The 23,891-nt window shown below is 43.0% G+C and overlaps 1 protein-coding gene across 1 annotated transcript in view; it reads right to left on the bottom strand.

Annotated features, from left to right (window-relative positions):
* The window catches only part of LOC109913024 (Down syndrome cell adhesion molecule-like protein 1 homolog), a 554,371-nt gene that overhangs the window by 23,494 nt on the left and 506,986 nt on the right, over positions 1-23,891 (bottom strand). The window contains exons 26-28 of the mRNA XM_048615473.1: positions 14,132-14,320; positions 10,330-10,617; positions 2,850-3,005 (exon numbers count right to left, since the gene is read on the bottom strand). Coding sequence (XP_048471430.1) covers positions 2,850-3,005; positions 10,330-10,617; positions 14,132-14,320 — 633 coding nt within the window. The remainder of the gene's footprint in view (positions 1-2,849; positions 3,006-10,329; positions 10,618-14,131; positions 14,321-23,891) is intronic.

Raw genomic sequence — 23,891 nt, 5'->3', positions numbered from 1 at the left:
TGTGTGTGTGTGTGTGCGCGCACGTGTGTGTGTGGGTTTGTGTGTGTGCGTGTGTGGGTGTGGGTGTGTGTGTGGGTGTGCGCGTGTGGGTGTGTGTTGAATGTGTGCACATGTGGGTGTGTGTGTGTGTGGGTGGTTTCAGGGACATGGATAATTATTCCTGGGACTCCCCCTAACATGGTGCTCAAGGTGCGGCTACACCACACAGACTGGAGTGGTTCAAGGAGTTGCTCACCACCGACATTCTCACTTTCTCAACTGCCGTAGGGTCCTCCAAGATCTGTGTGAGGGATTGGCTTCCAGAGCTGGAGATCAGTGTGCTCGGTACTACTGTGTAGACTTCGAGGGAATGCTGCTCACTACCACCAACTTCTCAAGGGCAATTAGAGATAGACAATATTCACTGAGCTTACCAGCGACACGCATATCACATGATAAACACAGAAGATATTTAAAATATTTAATTCTGGTTTTTTGACATTTCGAGATTCGAGTGACTGTGCTGGAGGAATTAAATATGCACACAAATTAAATGGGCCACACACCCAGAATTGGTACCAAGTACTCTGCTCCCTCATAAACCAGGTGTTGCCGATAGCAACCGTGAGAGTTCACCCTTTCCACACGCTCTGTTTCTGGGTTTAATTTTCTCTGTAAATGTATTAAGCAGTGCACGACTGAGAAAACAAAACCCATAAGAGCAAGAGACAACAAGGTGTAGAGCTGGATGAACACAGCAGGCCAAGCAGCATCATAGGAGCAGAAAGGCTGACGTTTTGGGCCTAGACCCTTCACCCAGTGTTTAAGGCTGAGCAGCCAGTATTCACAGTGAAGTGAATGGAACCTTTGACCTGCCAGTGACAATGGAGTTAGAGCAGGGTGAGTGGTGAAGGAATTGCTGCTGTCGATGGGGCAAATAAAATCAAATGCTCAAAGCAAATTGATGTGCTTGACTGATGTCTAGTAACCAACAGCTCCATTGTTGGCATCAAACTGCGACTTTCAAAATATTTCACATGAAAGCTTTTACAACCTGATTGTTTTCATTTCATTAGTATGGCTGTTGGTGTAAGAGGTGTGTGTGTGTGTGTCTGTTGCATGTCTGTGTCTGTGAAGCATCTGTGTGTGTGTAGGCTTGTATGTGTCTGTGTGTGTGTGACTGTGTGTGTATTTGTGTGTGTGTGTATATGTGTATGTGTGTGTATGTGAGAGTGTGTGTGTGTGTATGTATGAGTGTCTATGTGTGTGTGTGTATATGTGAAAGTGTGTGTGTGTGTGTGTATGTATGTGTGAGAGTGTCTGTGTGTGTGTTTGTCTGTGTGTGTGTGTGTCTGTGTGTATGTGTGTCTGTGTGTGTGTTTGTATGTGTATGTGTGTGTCTGCGTGTGTGTATGTGTGAGTGTCTGCGTGTGTGTGTTTGTGTGTGTACGTGTATGTCTGTGTGTATGTGCGTGTGTCTGTGCATGTGTATGTGCGTGTGGTTTCATGGGGCACAGATAATTATGAAGATGCCTTGAGTGAGAGGAGTTGAAGCGTACAGCTGGCAAACCTCGGGGAGTTTTGAGATTGATTGCAATCGAACTTAGAGACAGTCTCAAGACTTGGCCAGTTATGGAGCATTCAGTCAGAGCCTAAACTCCAGCAAAGCTTCACTGATGAAGAAAGTCATTCAGTTTCTATCTTAGTTCATCCATCTAGAGAAACCCACCATCCTCCCATCATAGCTTCCAACTGTCCCTTAAATGACTCCAAGGATCTTGTCAGCACTGTCCAAGCCGGTCATCCAACTCAAATCTGTGGCCATCTGGTCAGGTCTGTCCTCCTTCAACCACCTGTGCTATCGTGGCTCCCTTTAAAGGGAGTAGATTCCAGTTCAATCTCAGCCAGATTTCTCCTCTTCATAATTGGCACAGCCAGAGAAAATGAACAGAAAGTAAGGACACATCCTATTATCATTCACAAAGCTCACACTGGCTTGCGAACAGTCGGGAAATAATTAGACGTCTAAGGTGTTTAGTTTTAAAAATTAAAAACACAGAATCTAGAAGGGTCCACTCAAGTTCCATTGTATTAAATGGACTGCACACAATTCATAGCAGGAATATTTCAACCTCATGAAGGAGACACATATAAGAAATCAAATCACAGCGAGCTCCTCTTCAAACAGATATTAAGTCAGCATTCTAATGTCATAGATTTGATGCAATTCAAGTTCTGAATCAGAACTAGCAAATTCTCATTAAGATCAGGTTTTATTTCCTAAATCAGCTCACTGAAATATTCCACTTTTCGTCATCTCCCTTACCCAGAATATAATTCATTGATATGTACACAGTAGCCCATTCATATGTCTAGTAGGTGGTCACTCAATGCCAGTGAGACTCAGAAGATGATGGAGCCACAGTACTGTGCTCACCGATATGCTGATTCTACCAGGGGTCTCTGGGTAGATCAGGTGGTTAGGGGGGGAGAGGCACCCAACTCTAGCACATAAGGTCAATCCTAGAATCCCCACTGTTATTAAAGTCAAAGTCTTTGGCTGTGGGGCCTTCATTTTATTTGTGCAAGGGATGTGGGCGTTGGTGGCTGGGCCAAGCTGAGAAGGTGGTGGTTGAGCTGCCTCCTTGAATTGCAGTAGTCCCAGTAGTGTAAGTAGATCTACAATTCGATCTCGGAATGGATTTTGACCCATCGATTTCTGCATTCTGGGCCTCAAATTCAGACTTTGTTTTGGCCAGATGAGCCACTAGCCACTAGCCACTAGCCACTAGAGTCCTTTGCAATCACTTCATGAGCAGTTATTTAGACCCGAGGGTACTTGCCCAATTTCTCTGACCCCTCCTGCTTACCTCGCAGTCTCTTCAGGCGTTTCTCCTTCCGTTTCTTCCGGATGATAAACAGGAGTGCCACGGCAACCGTTGCTAGGATCACAGGACAAGCTATGGTAAATAACTTCTTCACATCATCTCCCTCTCCTTGTATCGATTTGATTGGTGGGATAGTGCCTAACATATCAGAGCATGTTAAAAAAAAATCAACGTCTAAATGATAAGAGATATCTGGAAACAAATTCCGCAGGGATTAGTAACAGGTCATGAACCGTAACGAGGATACTGAGATAATTCACAAGTGCCTTAGGCCTGAAATCAGACTTCAGTGACTTTGAAATTATTTATAACGTACAGGTAGTTTTGCTATAATGCGTGTTTCATTAACACAAATTGGCTGTAATGTGATTGATGAATAGTGGCCACTGTTTGGATAACGTGAACTTTTTGTTGTACAGGTATAGCAATTTCTCTATAATGCCATTTTCTATAGGTTCACACAAGAACACAACTATCGCATTATAGGGGAACTACCTGTATACATTTTTTATTCATTAATGACTTAGAATTGACTTGGTCGCTCTCAAAGTACTATTCCAAGTCAATACTTGCAATATGCTTGTTCATATTATGCTCCTGTGAAGCATTTTTGGATATTTTGTTACATTAAGATCAATTATAAAGTCAAATTATTGTTGCTGTCATTGTATTCACAAGAGTTTAGAAGAATCAAGGAGATCTGATTGAAATGTATAGAACTGCAACAGGACAAGAAAGATTAGATGTAGAGAGAGTCTTGAACAAGGGATCACAGTGTCAAGACATTGAGTGGATCGTTTTAATCAACCTTTTGAGAGATGTTACTATACACCTCTGGAGGAGGTGCGACTTATCAGAGGCCTCCCAATGGTAGACATAGAGATGCTATCACTGTACCAATGGGCCACTTAGAACTGGGATGAGGAAACATTTCTTCACTCAGAGGGTAGTAAACCTGTGGAATTCACTCCCACAGAAGGCTGTGGGGACTGAGTCACTGTCTATATTTAAAAAAAAAGATTGATAAATATTTAGATATTAAAGGCATTGATGGGTATTGAAGGACTGATGGCCTACTCCTGCTCCATGTTTCTTTGACTGCAGAAATGCAATTATTAAGGTTTAAGAAAAGGAGCAAGTTACATTCATATAAAACCATTAGCTTTGAACAATGTCTGATTGGAAGATGGAAGCAAATAGAACCAACCTTCACAAATAAGATACTAACCAATTGGTGTTTTTAAAATTCAGATTGTTAGTTATCAATGGGAGTGGAATAAAATTGGGGGAAATGGCGTCTGGGGGCAGATCAACTTTGATCCAACTGAGTCGTAGACTAGACTCCCAAGAGGCTGAATGGTCCCCTCTTCTTCATGATGTTCCTATGAATTGATTAATCAGTCAATTTGGAATTAAAGCAGAAGTTAAGGGCTCTTGTGTAGCCATGGTAATATACCTATTTCTGGACCAGGAGTCCTGGGTTCAAATCCCACTTGCTCTAGAGGTATGTAGTAACACCCCTGAACAGGTTGATTAGAAAATATGAAAAAAGAGGCACTGGGGAACTGCCTGAAACCAGCCAGGAACAGCTCAGGTTTGGAAATAATTTGAAAGGAGAGTAAATTGGGGCAAAAGAAGCAATGACAGCTTTGAGACAAGCTTTTCTTTATGCAGCGAGTGGTTAGGAGATGGAATGCACTGCTCAAGTGACAGGTTCAATGGAGGCTTTCAAGAGGGAGTTGCATTGTTAGCTGAGAAGGAAGGATGAGCAGGGTTATGGGGAGAAATTGGGAGAGTGACACTGAGTGAATGACACCTTCAGAGAGTCAGTACAGACATGAAAGGCTGAATGGCCTCATTCTGTACTGTGAAAATTCCGTGATACTCATGGTATTTGTGAGATGGATGTTGGTGTGGATTCCAGAGTTAATTCTGAGAGTAGAAGGCGAGAAAGGATAAATAAATCCGGAAAATCTGGAATGAAACCAGAAATGTACAGGAAATACCCATCACATGGATCAGTATTTGAAAGACTTTTGGAAGAGGACAGAATTCCTTTCAAATGTTAACGTGTCTTCCCCTTTCCACAAATGCTGATAGTTTTGCTGTTTATTTCCTACAATCACTGAGTTAGTTCTGAAACAGGAGGTTCATTGAGATATCACTATTGTTTGGAATATCTGATGTTCTAGAGTCAGTGTATGGGTACATTGGTGATACCACAACTCTCAGCGTGAAGTCCCCTCCTTTATTGTATTACATTCTATAAAGAAATACCCCTTTTAACCGATCGTCTTATATTTAGCAAAATATTCATTGATTTTGTTGAATTTTACATTTTTGCTGAGAATTTACAGCTGGATGACTTGGACCTGCTGTCTTTTCACTTTCTCATGGTTGCAATGATGCTGCTATAAACAAGGATTTTTAATGTTTTAGTGGAAGCTGCTTGGCACTACTATGAGACTTGCAGCTCATGAGCTTGTCAATGCCAACAGGGCTCCTTAGCGAATAATTGTCATTTCCTGGAGCCAGGTCCAGGAAATGTGCATTTGGGGGTCATGGTTTCCGACTGCCATCCCCTCGTCCATGGCTACATTTGTACCTGGGTGTTCTTGGAGAGGGAGCATGTGAGGTGTCCATCAATATGCTCAATGATTTTAGGGAAAGTTGGGCACTGCAAAGGATGAACCGCTTCCAGCTCCATTTTGATGTAGCCCTTTCCCTCTCCATCTCCTCCCCCTCACTTTGTTGGTCTGTATTTCCCCTCTCTGGACATTGCATGTAATTTCACCGTTCGGAAACATGGGAGATTTAGTGGAGATGGATAATGGGTGATTTGGTGATGGAGAATTAAAGTTCAGTTGCGTGTAAGAGCACTTCTGGTTATAAACAAGAAATGAACAGTGGAAGGTTGTTGTTTCCAGTTGTCAAGATGAATCTTGGAGCATTGATTGTGGCTTAGGCCAGGCCTGAAGGTCACGGTCCACAACAAAAGACTGTAGACAGGGCCATGGGACAGAATGAATAGGACCACTGTGTGCTTACTGTGGGCACAGAGTGGAAATGACACAAGGCACAGCACTATCTACAGAAAAAGTCTTGGGTTTAAGAATGGTGTTTTCCAATAGCATGAAACATAGAAACATAGAAAATAGGTGCAGTAGTAGGCCATTCAGCCCATCAAGCCTGCTCCACCATTCAATATGACTATGGCTGATCGGGCAATTTCAGGATCCCACTCCCATTTTCCATACTCCTTGATCTCTTTAGCTGGGAAGGCCATGTTCAGTTCCTTCTTGAATGTATCTAACACCAACAGCTTTCTGTGGGAGAGAATTCCACAGTTTGACAACTCTTTGAGTGAAGAAATTCTTCCTCATCTCAGTCCTGAATGGCTTACCCCTTATCTTTAGACTGTGACCCCTACTTCTGGACTTCCCCAACATCTGTCATACGCTTCCCACATCATCCCTGTCCAATCCCATCACAACTTCATATGATTCTATGAAATCCCCCCTCATTCATCTCAATTCCAGTGAGCACAAGGCAAGAAGAAGGCAAATCATTAGTCCAGTTTAAACTGCTCCCAATTTTCTTTTCCGATAAAGTGAAAAGGAAACAGGTTAGCAATTCGCTCAAGCCCATGTTCCTCCCCTGTAGCGTTTACTGCTCTATGCCACAAACTGCACAGTGAGAGTCAAAGAAGTTGTCAGTAAGTCCAAAGTGGAGCCATTTTACAAAACATAAAGAAGCAAAGAGAATTCTTGCTATTTTTCACACAGAATATTACATACGGTTCACACTTTTTTTAGGCTAATGTTTCAGATCAATGGTGCATTTCACAGCAACAGTATGGAGTGAAATAAGAAGGAGCAACACTGAGTGTATCCTTGCTAACTGTTCACTGTTGAATTTTAATGTTGGCTGTGCATTTTCTCTTCGCAACAAGTGCAGTTTGGTCATTAATCCTTTACCACCTTCTCCTGAATGTACATCAGCAAAATACAACATTCAGCCCTCTCCCAGCCCCGGTCATCAGCAACAAATACCACCATTTCCCAGCTGCTTTCAGTTCTGACAATGGGTCACTGGACTCGAAATGTTAACTCTGTTTTTCTCTCCACAGAAGCTGCTGCGTTTCTGCTTTCATTTCAGATCCCAGGCACTGCAGTTCTTTGTTTTATTCAGCTCAGCTCATCCATACCAGTGTTTCAACTCTGGACAAACCTCTCACCTCTTCATCTAACTTCAGCTATTTCCTCTCTTGAGTCTATTCAGCTCCCCCTTAAATACCTCTATGCTATTCACCACTCAACCGCTTCTTGCAGCGACAACTCTCTGAGTGAAGATGTTCCTCCTGAACTTTCACTTGGATGCATTTGGGAATCTTGACTGGGAAAGGTTTAAAGCTGGGAGAAAAGATTTGCAGTCCGACAAGTCTTGAGCCTCTGAAAGTGGCAGCAGATGGAACAGCAGCTTCAGTGCTGCGGATTGCAGAATTAAAGTACAGAGGAGGGCTGGCACTCTGCTGGAAACACTTCATGTCCTATTACCGTGCAAGCCTGCTATTTTTCTCCCTGCTTCCACCTCCCACAAACCTGCTAGATTAATGTGATAATGGTGGCAGTCAGGTAAAGGTCAATTTCTTCCTGCCCTGTCATCCTGAAGCACATCCTCGCCCGGCTGCCCAAGGATGCCTTGAGAGCTCCCCGCAGGAACCAGTCGGCATTTGTTGCTCAACGCTGGGGGCAGGTGCCAGAACAATTGCCTGTTACCTCAAGACAGCACTTACAAGGTCTGACTGCAGGACTCACTTTGCAACTGGGACTACATGAAGTCAACTCCACATGCTGCAGCAGTTCATACAGGGATGAGGAGGCCTTATGATTCAGAACACAGCACCGTACACTCCTGATCAATACACTCCCAGCTGTCTGCAGGATGTGTACAAATTGTATGTTTTGCTTCCTTGTGTGCTGGGCAGGGTACAAGGGGCAGTTGCCCACCCTTGTGACTGCATTAAGTGCATAACGCATCCCCATGGCCACAAGCCTTGGCAGGCAAGTGGAGGAGCGTAAGGTTCCCCCTGGACTTGCTGCCTCTGTGAAGCAAAAGCAGCAAGCAACTTACCCAGCGACTCCCACTTAGCGAAATTTACCAACGTACTGCACAAGAACGCCACCAGTTAGAAATTGAAAAGAGGAGATTTTGGTAACCGAAAGCTCAGTGAATTATTAAGGACAGTCCTAGAAGTGGTGGGACAGATGTGGAGATTATAGGGAGGGAATTCCAGAAGCTAGATGACCGAAAGCAATGGCCACCATTGATAGAGTGAAGGAAATGCTTTACCACAGGCTTGGAACTCAAGTTCCCTGCTCTCTGTGGCTTTTAAAACCTCCTAACTAAGACATTTTTCCTGTTAATGGAGCCAAATGTGGCCAGTACTGCCCAGCCATTGAATTGGGGAAGGAGGCTATTCGGTTATTGTGGCTTCACTGATTCTCCAAATGAGTCAAATCTCTTAATGCCACTCTCTCAAGAGCCCAGCACATTTGCCGTGTCCAAATAATTGTTTAGTTTTCCTATTGAATGGTTGACTGACCCAGTTTCCATCACACTCTCAGGCAATATAATTCTTTTTCATTCATTCACAGGATGAGGGCATCGCTGGCTAAGCAGCATTTATTGCCCAGAGGGCAGTTCAGAGCCAACCACATTGCTGTGGGTCTGGAGTCACATGTAGGCCAGACCAGGTATGGATGGCAGTTTCCTTCCTTAAAGGACATTAGTGAACCGGATGGGTTTTTCCAACAATCAACAATGGATTCACAGTCATCATCAGACTCTTAATTCTAGATATTTATTGAATTCAAATTCTACCATCTGCTGTGGCAGGATTTGAACCTGGATCCACAGAATGTTATCTGTGTCTCTGGATTAAGTCCAGAGATAATACCACTGGGCCATCGCCTCCCCGTTCAGCCACAGCTGAACCATGTGCAGTGTAATAAGGTTTTCCTCACATCAGTTTTGCTATTTTGGCTAAGTACTTTCGTTCCAGGTCCCCTTGTTCCTGATCCTTTCACAAGTGGGAACAGTCCCTCCAGATCTACTCTGTAGCCCAATATCTTTTTAAAAATAACACAGGCAGATCCTGTCATTTTACCAGTCTAGTCTTCAATATATAAAACATGGATGGTTTCCTTTGCGAGTACAAAGTGGGGAATGGTCAAGATTGGATAAACACAGAGTTCTTGGGGGGCTGGAGGTCCACCCTGTTCAATCTTTTGACCAACATTAATTTCTTTTCAAAACCCAGTTGAAGAGAATGGACAAGTGGGCAACCTAACACTTGGTTTCTGCCAGCTGAAATTTATTTATTGAGCCTCTAGTCAAAGCTTACATTAAGGCAAAGATGATTGCAGTGTTGGGTATTCAGCTTTAACTTATAAAGAATCTTCTGCATCAAAAACCCACCATTCAGCCCATCTTGGTCCATGCTTGTGTCTTCAGATGAGACTCTGCCCACTCTTAACACTTCTTTCATCACCACCCCCAAATTCCTGTCATGCCTGCTCCCTCCTGTGTGTATCAACTCTCTCCTGAAATACGACAGTACTGTCTGCTTCAAACACTACATGTGGAAGGATGTTTTACATTCTCTGTATAAAGAAATTCCTTGTAAATTCTTTATTTGAGCTGTTAGTGGGCATTTTATAATTACACCCTTTCCTGACTAACTATTTTTTTCCTGACACTGATAACTGATTTCATGTAGCTCGTAGCTCCTCTGATCCCAAAGATGTCATTAGCCATGCTTCAAATCTTCATCCCTCTGCCTATTCCTTCCTCTTCCTGAACTTCACATACTATCTTTGAGGATTTGCTTTCAACTGATATCTATTATCAATTTATAGCCTTACATGTTACTAGATATTTACTGCCTCTCCCAACGATGTATATCTCACTTCTTCATTCCCACTCCCTGTAAGACCACTTCATCACTCTCTGTTTCTCCACCCTGGTCACATCTGCTCTAACGATGCCACCGTTTGACACGGAGAATTGAGGAAGTGAGGACTCAGAGTTCCTTGTTAATAATTATTAAGCTATAGAACATCAGATATCTATCACAAGTGGGATGAGTTAAGATCCGAACTCACTGTTAAATGTGAATAGGCGTTCTCAATTCAGTGCACTAGTTCAAATCAGTTAGGCTGCACGGCTTTAATGGAACCAATAAAAAAATGTGGGAGTGTGCAGAGGTAACGTTTGAGGAAAAAGCATCTAGGAAGAGCAGTGTTGTGTTTCTGTTGGGAAATTAGGAATGTAGCAGGGTATTCTGAGCCCAGATCACCATGGTCTTCCGTGTGAGGAAAAAGATTTTCTCAAGAGAGCCAAAACCTTAAGGTGAAAAGTTAAATACCCGAACCATTCCCCTCAGACAAGCCACACCTACTTCCATCATAATCGAGTGTGGCAAAATGCGTTGTCTCGTTGCCACATCCAGCGCTGTTACAGGCTCTCATTTTCAACTCATACCAGGTGGCCTCTCGCAGATCCTGCAGGAAAACCTCATGCGACAAGTTGGTCTTCAAAGAAAGCCAAGGCCAGGTGCCTTTGGGACGGTAGTCCATGACGATGGCTTTGATGGGGCAGCCACCATTGTTCCATCCTTGGAGGTTGAGCCTGGCATGGGTAGAGTTAATATGGGTAAAGAGATGTTGGTCCTTGTTGAAAGCAGGTTCTGGAAGGTGAAAACAAAGGAAAGAAATAAAAGGTACATTTGACCAATACTCCTGGCTGATGACTTCATGTTTTAAATACATCTTGTTAAAGGGGCGGAGATAGGGTAGGGGGTTGGGATGCTCTTCAGAGGATCAGTGTGGACTTGATGGGTCGAATAGCCTGCTTACATACTGTAGCGATTCTGTAAAGTCATGATGGAATCCATGCAGTGCAGAAGGAGGCCATTCAACCTGTACCAACCATCCAAAGAGCATCCCACCCTATCCCTGTAACCCAACATTCCCCATGGCTAATTCAACTGCACATTCCTGGAGACCGTGGGCAATTTAGCATGGCCAATCCACCTAGCCTGTACACCTTTGGACTGCTGGAGGAAACCGGAGCACCCGGAGGAAACCCACTCAGACACAGGGAGAATGTGCAAACTCCACACAGGCAGTGACCTGAGGGTGGGATTGAACCCAGGTCCCTGGCACTGTGAGGCAGCAGTGCTAACCACCAAGCTACCATGCCATCCATAAAAGGATACATGAAAGGATGATGCTAAAATAATTTATTTAATATAATTGCTCCAAAACAAAGTTGTATTCTAATGACTGTAGATCCCAGAGTCAGGAAAATTGTTCACAACTACAAAGCTGGAACTGGAAAATTTGTAAAAATGAAGGTTTTCTTTGATATCGTCTTTTTCCCTTGCATCTCTGAGTTGGCAGCTTCTCATATTCCCAGCTTTAAATGCCAAGCCAGACGGTCCCTAAATGTGGCAGTAGTTCTGTTTGCCTTTGATTGGCAGCATCAATCCAGGCAGAGACAGATCCAGTAACAGCTGGATGCCATCTCTGGCTCTGGGACCTGAACCTGAGCAATTCAAAAGCACTGGGAGATACTGAACTCAAAATTCACAAGCTTGATGTGACCTTTCTCAGTCTGTACCAGAGGCTACAGGGAGGAATTTGAGCAAATTGCTTATTAATAACTGTCATCTCTAATGTTAAAATGTTCTATCTGAGATTGTTTTGGTTTGAAAACCTATTTTATACTTTAAACAATTTTCTTTCCTTTTCATTAACAACTACAGGCACATAGCATCGGTAATGAAGTAATTGAAACACATTCTTGGAAATTTAACAATGTGTATAAAATGGTACGACTTTAAAATAAGTGCAGGAACAGACAGAACTGAGGGACTATTACACATCTCTGAATATGACAGGACAGGTTGATAAAGCTGTTTTAAAAAAAAAGCTTGTCTTTATAAATAGATGCCTGAAACACACAGGCAAGATAAGTTGCTAAACTACAAAGATCATTGGTCAGGACTTAGCTGGAGCATTGCATCCAATTCTGGCATTGCACAACTGGAAGGTTGTGAATGACCAACAAAGGTGGCGAGGTTGGGGGAAGGTGGTGGTGTGCAAGCAGAGATTTTCCAGAAACGTTTCAGCCATAACTTGTGTATTGCTTAAAAAGGATAGATTTTGTTTCATCTTTCATTCGTCAGGGCATCTGCAATGATACCAAGGGAATCGACATTTTTATATTCGGCAAATGGGCTCTGATTGGTGGAGACTTTCCATTGAGTAAGCACCTAGTAGATGATGACTGACAGTCAACTGTTGAGCTTTGTTTAAATTTAAACTGGACAGCTTGTCTCTGATTGGTCAAGGTATTGCCCTGAGGAATGAACAGAAAATGTCTGTCACCCATTTTGTTAAGTTGAAACAGATGAAATGTATGCACATAATCTTCTGTCTGCAAATATCAGTGCCCTGCGAAACAATATATGTAGCTTCCAAGCCATGCAAATGTGCCACATTGTGAGCCAAACTGACAATGCTGAAAGTTTCCTGTATGATTCGTAGTATACTCGGGATTACTTAGCAAGTGTTGTCTAATCAGGGATCTTTTCTGGGGTAAGTGACTGCAATTATGTTGCAATGCCAGAGAATCTAGGATTGTTCCCCTTAGGGTAGAGAATATTAAAGGAGAATTTTAGCAGTATTCAAAATTCTATGGCATTTTGCAAGAGTGAATAAAAATTGTTTCCACCAGTGCGTGGATCCCTAACTAAAGATTTGAGCAATTTGGAAGTAACTGGAGGGTAGATGGAGATTTTTTTTTAACAGTATGTCGTTATGGACTGGAATGCACTGCCTGAAAGGATGGCAGCCATGATGTGGAGATGCCGGTGTTGGACTGGGTTGGACAAGGTCAGAAACCACATGACACCAGGTTATAGTCCAACAGCTTTTGGAGCACGAGACAAGGTGTAGGGCTGGATGAACACAGCAGGCCAAGCAGCATCATAGGAGCAGGAAGGCAGACGTTTCGGGCCTAGACCCTTCATCAGAAAAATGGAGCACTGCTGCTTCATCAGGTGACCATAACCTGTTGTCGTGTGACTTCTGACCTTGAAAGGATGGTGGCAGGGGATACACTAATAACTTTCACAAGGGAACTATACATATTAATGACAAGGAATTACTGGTGTGGAGTGGATCACACTTTCTAAGAGCCAGCAGGGATATGATGGGCTGAATATTCTCCACTCCAATGTGAAAGTTTCTACGGTTCTTCGATTTTGAAATCACAGAGCCTTAAGAGATGTACAGCATGGAAACAGACCCTTCAATCCAACTCGTCTGTGCTGACCAGATACCCCAAATTAATCTGGTCCCATTTGCCAGTATTTGGCCCATATCCCTCTGAACACTTCCTATTCATGTTCCCATCTAGATGACTTTTAAGTGTTGCAATTGTACCAGCCTACACCACCTCCTCATTCCATACATGCACTACCCCTCTGTGTGAAAAGTGGTTCCTTAGGTCTTCCTATTCATTTGAATAATTATTTATAGAGTGGGAAAACTTATGGCACAGTGACACCATCACTGACTCTGAGCCAGAAGCTCCGGGTTCATGTCCTCCTCCAGAATTGGAAAACAGTGGAAAGTACGTTTTCATAGCGGCCAAACAGGATAGCCCCCAGTAGCTCTTCCGAGGTTAAAGAGACTGCGTTTCCTGGTTAGCCAAGTTATGGCTTCCAGTACCACATAAATGGCGCAAGTTCACAAGATGAAGGCATCCAACTGTAAAATCAATTTCCAAATCCAAAAACAAAACTCAACACCAAAGCCATCAGCCAGTGCTGTGTTGACCTCATATAATATGAAGAAAATGGAAGGGAAGATAAAATGGGAAAATGGTCTAGGTTACATCTCATTTTCCTTCTTCTGCTCAGACCTCCATGACAGTGACTTTCCCAAAATGGAAGTCAATGTGTTGACCCGCCAGTGCATGAACTAGTCAAGGCAGATGATCATCCATGAGCTAGAACGGCACAGCGGTTTTGAGGGGCTGAATGGTCTAACCCTGTTTCTATCTTTGTATGAACAGCAAAACATGTCTCAGAACAGATAGTATTTGCTCTAGTCTGGAAAATACAGCATTCATGGTTGGTTTTATCTCTATGCTTTACAACCATAACGATTTTTCTTTTCATCCTGACTCACCCCGACCATGAGTTTTGGCCTCAATAATCTCGCTAATACGGCCAGCTCCAACACTGTTCTTGGCAGCCAGTTTCACCTTGTACCAAGTGCCACATTTGAGATGGTCCAGTTTGAAGGAGCGCTCAGTTGGGTTGATGAAGACATCCTTCCATTCTTCGCTGTTATCAACAGAGTACTGCAACACAAAGCCTGTCAGAGAAACAAAAGAGAATCAATGTTTCATTAGCTCTGTAAACTTAATTTCAAGCTAAGCCCTGATGTATGTCAGTCTTCTTGAAGGGCAAAAGGTTTTTGCTCAGGTTCGTCGAATTATCTCCTTCATCAGCAAAACCTTCCCTGCACGGAATCATTCCCAAATCATAACCCTGTGAAAGAAGTCATTTTAAAAATAAACATATTTCTTGTGGGTGTGCACATTGCTTGGTGATGGAAATATTTACTGCCCATCTTTGTGTGTTCCTCGAGATGGTGGTAGCGGAGTTGTTTTTTGTATTCGTACGTGGGATGTGGGCGTAGCTGGCAAAGTCAGGATTTGTAGCCCATCTGTCTGTGTGCAGTTTGCACATTCTCTCTGTGTCTGCGTGGGTTTCTTCCAGGTGCTCCGGTTTCCTCCCAAAGTCCAAAGATGTGCAGGCTAGGTGGATTAGCCATGGGAAATGTGAGGTTATGGGATAGGACGGGGGCTGGGTCTGGATGGGATATTCTTCAGCGGGTTGGTGCAGATTTAATGGGTTGAGTGGCCTCTTTCCACACTGTAGAGGTTCTATGGTTCTGTGACAGTGAAGGAACAGCAATACAGTCAGGATGTAGGGACGTGCAAATTGCAGATGGTCATTGATCAGTGGTGTAGGTGTTCCCACACGGTTAAGTAAGGACTTGACACCACTTCCAGGGGCTGCGTTGTTCCTCCTGGAGGACACTCATTGCCTCCTCATTACCAATGCCTCCTGGGCAGCTAATACTACTGCACTTGCTCAGGCAATGCACAGCTATGCAGAATTCCCCCAGGACGCAATGTTGCTTGTTCAGTCATACCTGTCTGCATCGACCAGCTATCCTAATCTAGTCTCATTTGGCCTATATCCCTCTAAACCCTTCCCATTCATAAACCCATCCAGATGTCTTTTAAATGTTGTTAAGTGTACCTATCTCCACTACTTCTTCTGGCAGCTCGTTCCATACACACAACACCCTCTGTGTGAACATGTTACCCCTCAGGTCCTTTTCAAATCTTTTCCCTTCTCACCTTAAACCTATGCCCTTTAGTTTTGGACTCCCCTACCCTAGGAAAAAGACCTTGGTTATTCACCCCATGCCCCTAATGATTTTATAAACTTCTATAAGGTCACCCCTCAGACTCCCACGCTCCAGGGAGAAAAGCCCAGCCTATTCAGCCTCTCCCTATAACTCAAAACCTCCAATCCCGGCAAACATCCTTGTTAATCTTTTCAGCACCCTCTCACGTTCAACAACATTCTTCCTATTGAAGGGCGACCAGAATTGTACACAGTATTCCAAAAGTGGCCTCACCAATGTCCTGTACAGTCACCTGAGGAGAAGTGCAAGTCAGAAGCAAAAAGAGGATGCTCCTAGTGGAGGCTAAAACCTACGTACATCCATTGTCAGCATCACTCAATCTGTATATGTTTCAGTTTCAGTTCCCTGGCAACAATTTTCTCCTACTCTCCTAAAATCAATGGAACATTTTGCAGACTCCCCAGGCACTACCCCGACTTGCCATCATTCACACACTACTTGGTGTGCACAAGCATTTCCTCACTATTAGGAACAAAATTCAATAGTGGGCTCAATGAACAACTCTTCTCCTCCCTATCTCAAGATTAATAAAAGACCAATGCCATTTGAAATCCAATGTCCAACGGCTTACTTAAACTAGTACAGAAGTAAAATACTGTGGCTGCTGGAAATCCGAAACAAACACAGAGAATGCTGGAAAAACAGTGATAATGTTTCTAGCCTAGTACGGAAAAAAATTAATCCTGTTTCTCTCCCCACAGATGTTGCCAGCCCAGCATTCCATGTATTTGCTACGCAGGCTATTGCCTGTCTGTCGTCCTTTCTGAGGTTGAGCTCTGGCTTCCTTTGGATAGGTCCATGCTAAGGGCAAGGTACTGCAGCGGTCTGAAACTACCTTCTGACCAAAAGACTGACCCACTCTCAACCCCTGCTGTCAGGTGTAATAAGAAGGATTTGCAGAATGGAAATGAACTTGTTAGGCCTCATTATGTGTGCACCTTCCATAGTCTGTAAATTCTACATTGCACATCATCATTCCTAAAACGATTCAATGAAGTTTCAATGTAGTGCATTCAAATCGGAGTAATAGAGGAACATCTGGTGTCGGAAAGTACTGTGAATATTATAATTGCTCAGTAGATAAATCCTTTGAATAAATTACACCAATATGATGTGATTCAATATATTCATTCAATGCAAACTGCTTCTAAAATACACTCTTTTGCAGACTAACTGGATATGCCAATTCATAGAATCTGTACAGTGTGGAAGCAGGCCATTTGGCCCATTGAGTCCACACTGACCCTCTGAAGAGCATCTCACCCAGACCCACCTCCCTACCCTATCCCTATAACCCTGTATGCCCCATGGCTAATTCACCTCACCTGCATATCTTTGGGCACTATGGGCAACTTAGCATGGCCAATCCACTGAACTGGTACATTTATGGATTGTGGGAGGAGACTCAAGCAGACATGGGGAGAAATGGGTAAACTCCACATAGACTATCACCCAAAGGTGGAATTGAACCCAGGTCCCAGTCTCTGTGAGGCAGCAGTGCTAACCACTGAGCCACCGTGCTGCCCACTAATACATTGTTAATATCAATAATATTCAGTAATGTATTTACTAATGTTCTTGACCAACATTTATTTTTCACCTAATGCACCAAAAACAAATTGCTGTAAAACAAATTGCTGTTGTGTGATCTTGCTGACAAAAGTAGCCATGGTCGAAACCTATATAACAATTTTTTTTATGTTCTATACATTTTCCAACAAATGGAAATTATTCCGAAAACAAATCAGAGATTTTTTTTCCATTTGGGGAAACTTCAGAGTCAGATTAAAAAACAGAAAGTTTTTTTGTACCAATACAGAAAGCCCCAAAGTCTGCCAGCAGTGGACATGTGTAGAATGTGTATCCGGTAAACAAAAGGGAACTGCAGGTTTGGAAGAAAAGTCATTGCACAGGCAGACCCAGAACTCCTCATTAGGTCTCCTGTGGGAGTTGTTAAGAGAAAAGCTCTAAATGTTGCCAGAATTGAAAATTATAGATAAACAACATCACTCTTGAACATAGATAACACAGTGTGGAGCTGGAGGAACACGGCAGGCCAGGGAGCATCAGAGGAGCAAGAAATCTTTTCTGAAGAAGGGTCCTGAACTGAAAAGTCAACTTTCTTTCTCCTCTGATGCTGCCTGGCCTGCTGTGTTCCTCCAGCTCCACACTGTGTTATCTCTGACTCCAGCGTCGGCAGTTCTTACTATCTCACTCTTTAACATTATGCGTTATTTTTGCTCGTTAGTACTGAATTTGAATCTTGCTGAAAAGAAAGATTTTTTTCTGAAGTTCTACATTTTGCACATACCAGGACAAACACAAGAATGCCCAATTTCAAATAATCACAACAATTTACAATGCAAGTATACTGATACTTAGGGGCCCATTCTCTGCAAAAAAAATTACCCTGCAGCTTTTTCGAATTACCTCGGGATTTGGGAGCCTTACGTCTCAAATTGCTTTCCTCAAGCTAACGCCTTGGCCAATCAGACAGTACTCTTCAAATGTTGTGAGTATTTGCAATTTGGTATTCTCGCATATGTCCTGATTGGGTCATGTGTTATATGAAAAGTTTCAGCAACATGTCAATTTTTATTTTCGGAAAGTACAAATATAAACCTTGTAGCAATGATGTCATGTTGTGTAGGGAGAGGTCAGATTTTCATTTGAAGACCAGCCTAGAGGAACAATACACTGGAAATACTGCCGAAGCCAGATTAAGAACAAATGGGACAGTGGGACAATTCCGAGGTGTGCAATTTTCAATGTGTTAAACTTGTGACCAAGAGATAGTTGAAAGTGGCTTGCAAGGGACAACCAATGTGCATTGACTTCTCTCTCCTTCCCAAGTATTTCCTCCTTGACTCCCTCATAATTTCACCTCCCTCAGTGACCACTCATTTATCTTCCATCTGGATTCAAAGGGAGCGGCACTGAGGAAATACAGGACCAAATTAACGTGCTTCAAAAATCCACTTCCATGGCTCTGAAGCTCTGAAGCAAATCTAAAGCTTGAGAAGAGGTGCTCATTTAAAAGAAAATTATTTCTTAGTCGAGGAAGGAGCTGTGACAGAAGCGGCATTGATGGAGAATATAAGATGCAAACCTTAAATTTGAGAAAGGGGCCGAACTCGGAAATTATACGAGAGAAGAGGATGATGAAGTCAATCAGAAAGGAGTCAAAGGGCTGAATTCGAAAGAGAGAGCTGCAAAATGGAGACTAGCAACTATCCCTGGACAATGGAACATCCTGGGGATCTGTGGGGTTGATAATACCCTGGGGTTCTAATCAGGCCTATCACTGACTTAAATTAACATGTACTTTAAAGCTTTTGCCAGATAAACAGTATCTTGCATTACATAATTATAGCTACACATGTCCTTTGTCAACATGTCTCATGAAGTATTAGGAAGTTGAAGAAACATTGATGTGTAATATTTCTGGAACATGGTAGGGTAGCAATTCACTATTAATTACATTTTATATTTTGACAGGCAGGGGTAATATTGGATGGGTTTGTGTGGCATTGAGATGAGATCCTAAAGGGGGCGCTGTTTGGCACCTTTTGATGGCCACAGTGACCTGATGTATTTCACACAATCTATTGGCAAATGTAAAGGCAAACCTCTCCATCAAGTAATTTGAAAATGATAAGCAAAATGTGTGATGGATGCCGACAGTAAAAAAAAAATAAGCTGCAAGCTTTTAAATACTTTGACAGGATGTTTCACTGAGCGAACACACACTGATTAATATGGAGTAGTCATATACTGAGCAATAACTCTGAGGTTTATACCTGTGTTGTGCCCAGTTGGATCATGTGGACTGACGTTGGCACAATACAGGGAATGAGAGGAAAGAGGGATGAAAGAAAGGTGGAGAGAGGTAGGAGAGAAGGGAGGAAGAGAATGAGGGAAGAAGGTAGGAAAAGAGGAAGAGATGAAGGTGGGGAGGAGGGGGACAAATTAGAGTTATAGCGCTGTACAGCATGGAAACAGATCCTTCAGTCCAACTTGTCCATGGCCGACAAGATATCCTACATTAATCTAGTCTCATTTGACAGCATTTGGCCCATATCCCTCTCAACCCTTCCTATTCATATACCCATCCAGATGCCTTTTAAATGTTGTGATTGTACCTGCCTCCGCCACTTCCTCTGCCAGTTCATTTCATATATGCACCACCCTCTTCGTGAAAAAGTTGCCCCTCTGGTCCCCTTTAAATCTTTCCCCTCTCACCTTGAGGGAGGATAGGAATATAAATTTGAGATCAGAGTACAGGGAGGGCAGTATCCAAACTTCTAACTCTGCACCCCAGGGATCAATATTTTGCAGTTTAGATTCACACAAGTAGTGAAGAAAGTAACTGTTGTAAACAGATTTGCAACTAAGCAAGATTCAAGAGATGGTAAATTTGAGCGGGAGATTAAAAGCAAGGCTAACGTCCCTCGAAGAGTTAATGCCATGGATAACAGATCATTTTTGTAAGCTCTAACTCTGACTGTGCAGCAGGGACAAAAACAATTTTTTTTCTCATAATGCGTTCAGTTATTTTGAACATAATGGGACTGGAAATTGCATTCCATTTTACCAGAGAGAGTGTGTGTGTACTGGGCGCGAGTGGGGGAGGTGGGTAGTTATCAGTGTGTTGAAGATCACTGTGCATCATTCCTGATGATGTTCATCTCTCCTGCTCGATGCCACAGATAAGACAAACAGAAGAAGGGTGAAGATCAGAGCAAGGATGATATTGCAATAAAACAGGCAAAACAATGATTTCCATCTACATTAATATGTATGAAACCAGGCCACCGATTTCCGTTGGTGTTGAACAATACTCCCCTCACACGCAGCAGACAGACACACACTCTTTCTCATCTCAAAGAGATTATATTTGCATTGGAAATCAACCGTTCTCCACAGACAGGCCTCAGGGAAACGGTGCAGCTGCATAGGCTGTTGCTATGTCAGCTGGAAGGAACACTGAAGGAAGAAAGGTTTTACCACAGTCCAATAAGGTACTATTTATTCGGATAGAGCCGGACATGGACAGAACGCCTGTACAAAATAAAAATATTGCAGTGCCCTAACTGTGGCCCTAGGTTTCGGACATATCAGGCTTCCAGTTATTTTAATCAATATGCACAGATACACGTCTGGAGCAGGTGGGACTGGGAACCTGGCCTCCTGGCCCAGATGTAGGGACACTACCACCGCACCACATATGCCTCTCCACATTGTAAGCGTGTTAACGGTGGGGTTTTAAAGATCTGCTCTGACCTCTGGAAAGCAGTAGTAACTATTAGAGTTGAAAGTATTGTTGTGAGAATTTTATTTTTATTTGTAACTAATGTTCTGACCAAAACTATTTTTCTATAAAAGGCCCGCATTTTAAAGGCATAAGGGACACTTTTGGCACTATAGCAGGGCAAGAAAATGAGAAGACTGCGTGTCACTTTTGGAAATAGTGATTTCTTAATGAGTAGCATTTTATACAGTCATGAAGTCAAAGAGATGCACAACACGAAAACAGACCTTTCGGTCCAACTCGTCCACGCTGTCCACATATCCTAAATAAATCTAGTGCCATTTGCCAGCATTTGGCCCATATCCCTTTAAATCCTTTTCATTCATATACCCATCCAGATGCCTTATAAATGTTGTAATTGTACCAGCCTCCTCCACTTCCTCTGGCAGCTCGTTCCATACACGCACCACCCTCTGCGTGAAAAAGTTGCCCTTCAGGTCCCTTTTAAATCTTTCCCCTCTCACCTTAAACCTGTGCCTTCTAATTTTGGACTTGCCTACCTGGGGAAAAGACCTTGGCTATTTACCCTATACATGCCCCTCACGATTTTATAAGCCCTTTTAAGGTTACCCATCAGCCTCCGACGCTCCATGGAAAGTAGCACATCCCAATGGTTGGACCAATGGTCACTGCCACGGTCCCACCCATGACTCAACTGAAAAGGAGTCAGAGGTTGCCCAACTCCTGGCCTCTTCTTCTATCTCACATTCTCCAGCCCACAGTCCCATCACAAATAGGGCAAGGATGTTGGTCCAAAATCTGTCCCTGCTGGATTGGGGATTACACCCCATGTTGTTGGCACAAATCTGGTCCACACTGATTGTTGGCCAACAGACAACCCCCGAAACGATCTGGACTTACTGTGACAACAAAATCTTTTACATACATGCTATGGTTTGGAGCTGTGGAGAATACAGGGACAGGCTCCACTTTCTTTCCATCAAACAGGGTGGTGCAGTGGCTCAGTGATTACCACTGTTACCTCACAGTGCTAGAGGCCAGGGTTCAATTCCACCTTTGGGCGACTATCTGTGTGGAGTTTGCACATTCTCCTGTTGACTGGGTGGGTTTTCTCCCATTGTCCAAAGATGTACAGGTTAGGTAGACTGGCCACGCTAAATTGTCCAGGAATGTGCAAGCTGGCTAGGTTAGCCATGGGAAATGCGGGGTATGGGGAAAGGGTTGGTGGGGGGTGGTCTGAGTGGGATGCTCTTTGGAAGGTCAGTTTGGACGTGATGGGCCGAATGGTCTGCTTCCACACACTATGGATTCTATGATTCAGATGGCTGACCAGCAATCTCTGCTCCTCTTATGATCTGTGACTGGAGTGTGCTGGAAGGATGAACAAGTTGATGCTCAACTATGTGTTATGAACATACCTTCATTGATTATCAAGTTCTTGTGGGGTCAGAGCTTTTTGCCCAGGGAGGGGTGGACATTACCCATTGCAAGACAAGACCTCCGAACTCTGGGCTACACAATAAAAATATGTCCAAAATGGAGTCCAGTGTTTCACTGTGCTACAAGTGAAAGTATGAGTGGTCAAATGTAGGAGACATTATGGTGCAGTGGGTAGTGCTCTTTCCTGTGGGCCAGATGCTTCAGATTGAGTCACAGGCCAGATCCTGTTGACCATGGAAGGCACGCTTATAATGTGACCAAACAGTTTGATTCTCAGCCTGTAAATCATTCCAATGATCCTGATGGCAGCAGGTAAGACTGGGACAGTCTCCTGTTCAGCCATTCTCCAGAAGGCAGTGTTTTGCTACAATTGCACAGGCTCTTGGTAAGACCACGCCCTAAGGTATTGAGCACAATTTTGGTCTCCTTATCTGAGCAGGGATGTTCTAGCTATGAAAGGAGTGTGTCAAAAGATTTTTCAGGCTAATTCCTGGGATGGCAGGACTGATATATGAAGAGAGACTGGATTGGTTCGGACTATATTCTCTGGAGTTTAAAATCTCCTGGAAACCTATACAATTCTAACAGGACTAGAAAGGGTAATTGCAAGAAGGATGTTACCAATGACCAGCGAGTCAAGAACCAGGGGGTACAGTCTGAGGATATGGGGTAGGCCATTTAGGACTGAGATGAGGATAAAGTTCTTCACCCAGAGACTAGTGAGCCTGTTGAATTCACTGCTACAGAAACTAGTTGATGATAAAACATTGATTATTTTCAAGAAGGAGTTAGATACAGTTCTTTGAGCATTATTAACCTTTTAATGGCAATGGAAACCTCTAACACCAGGAGCAAACAATGAAGAGCAATAATCTCTTATGTGAGAAAAAGAGGATTGCTGTAAATACGCAGCAAATAAGTCAACAATCAAAAGAAAGGAAAAAATTGGTTAATATTTTGTTTGGATCCCTATTTGGAGCAGATAAAAACTGGGGCAAGATAACTATATTTCATTACATTTCAACTGTTGCAATTCTAAAAAATTTCTGGTTTACAATTTTCACTATAGTGGGATACAGCTGCTTAAGACACTCCTTAAAAATGTGCCTCAGCTGGTGCTAGTATCTCCTTTGGCATCAATTTTCATTTGATAATTGTTCCAGTGATAATATGTTACTGTGCTAAAGGTGCTATATAACTATCAATTGTTGTTATATTTAAATAGTACATCTTGTTAGAACAGAGTAACATAGGGATGAGGAGCGGGAGTAGGCAGCTCTTTGAGCCCACTCTGCCATTTAACGTGATCATGGCTCATCTTATCCCGGTCTCAACTCCACTTTCTTGCCAGTTCCCCATGGTCCTTTATCCCCCTTTTCATCAGAAACATACCCTTTTCTTTTCTTGAATCCGTTAATTGATTCTGCCTCTACTGTCCTCCTATGAAACTGTAATTCCAGGCCTTTCTAAACCTGTCTCTGAACCTGTTCCATGCCAAACATATTCATAACATGGCCCTTATCATTCCTTTGATTTGTCTCATACATCCGTCAAGTTATCCAGTGATATTCAGGTCAATGAAGCCAATCGCAATGAAGGCTGATAGAATGTGACTGTCAACTCAGTACTGTTATGCAGACGCATCAAGATAGTTATCTTTTCCAAATGGTGTGGATGCTTATGCACATGACCATTTTTAGACGGGCAGGACATGAACAAAATTTACAAAAT

Source organism: Rhincodon typus, chromosome 32, assembly GCF_021869965.1.
Source record: "Rhincodon typus isolate 14 chromosome 32, sRhiTyp1.1, whole genome shotgun sequence".
Lineage (NCBI taxonomy): Eukaryota > Metazoa > Chordata > Chondrichthyes > Orectolobiformes > Rhincodontidae > Rhincodon > Rhincodon typus.
Note: the sequence above shows the minus strand (reverse complement) of the source record. Positions and strands in the feature narration are given on the sequence as shown.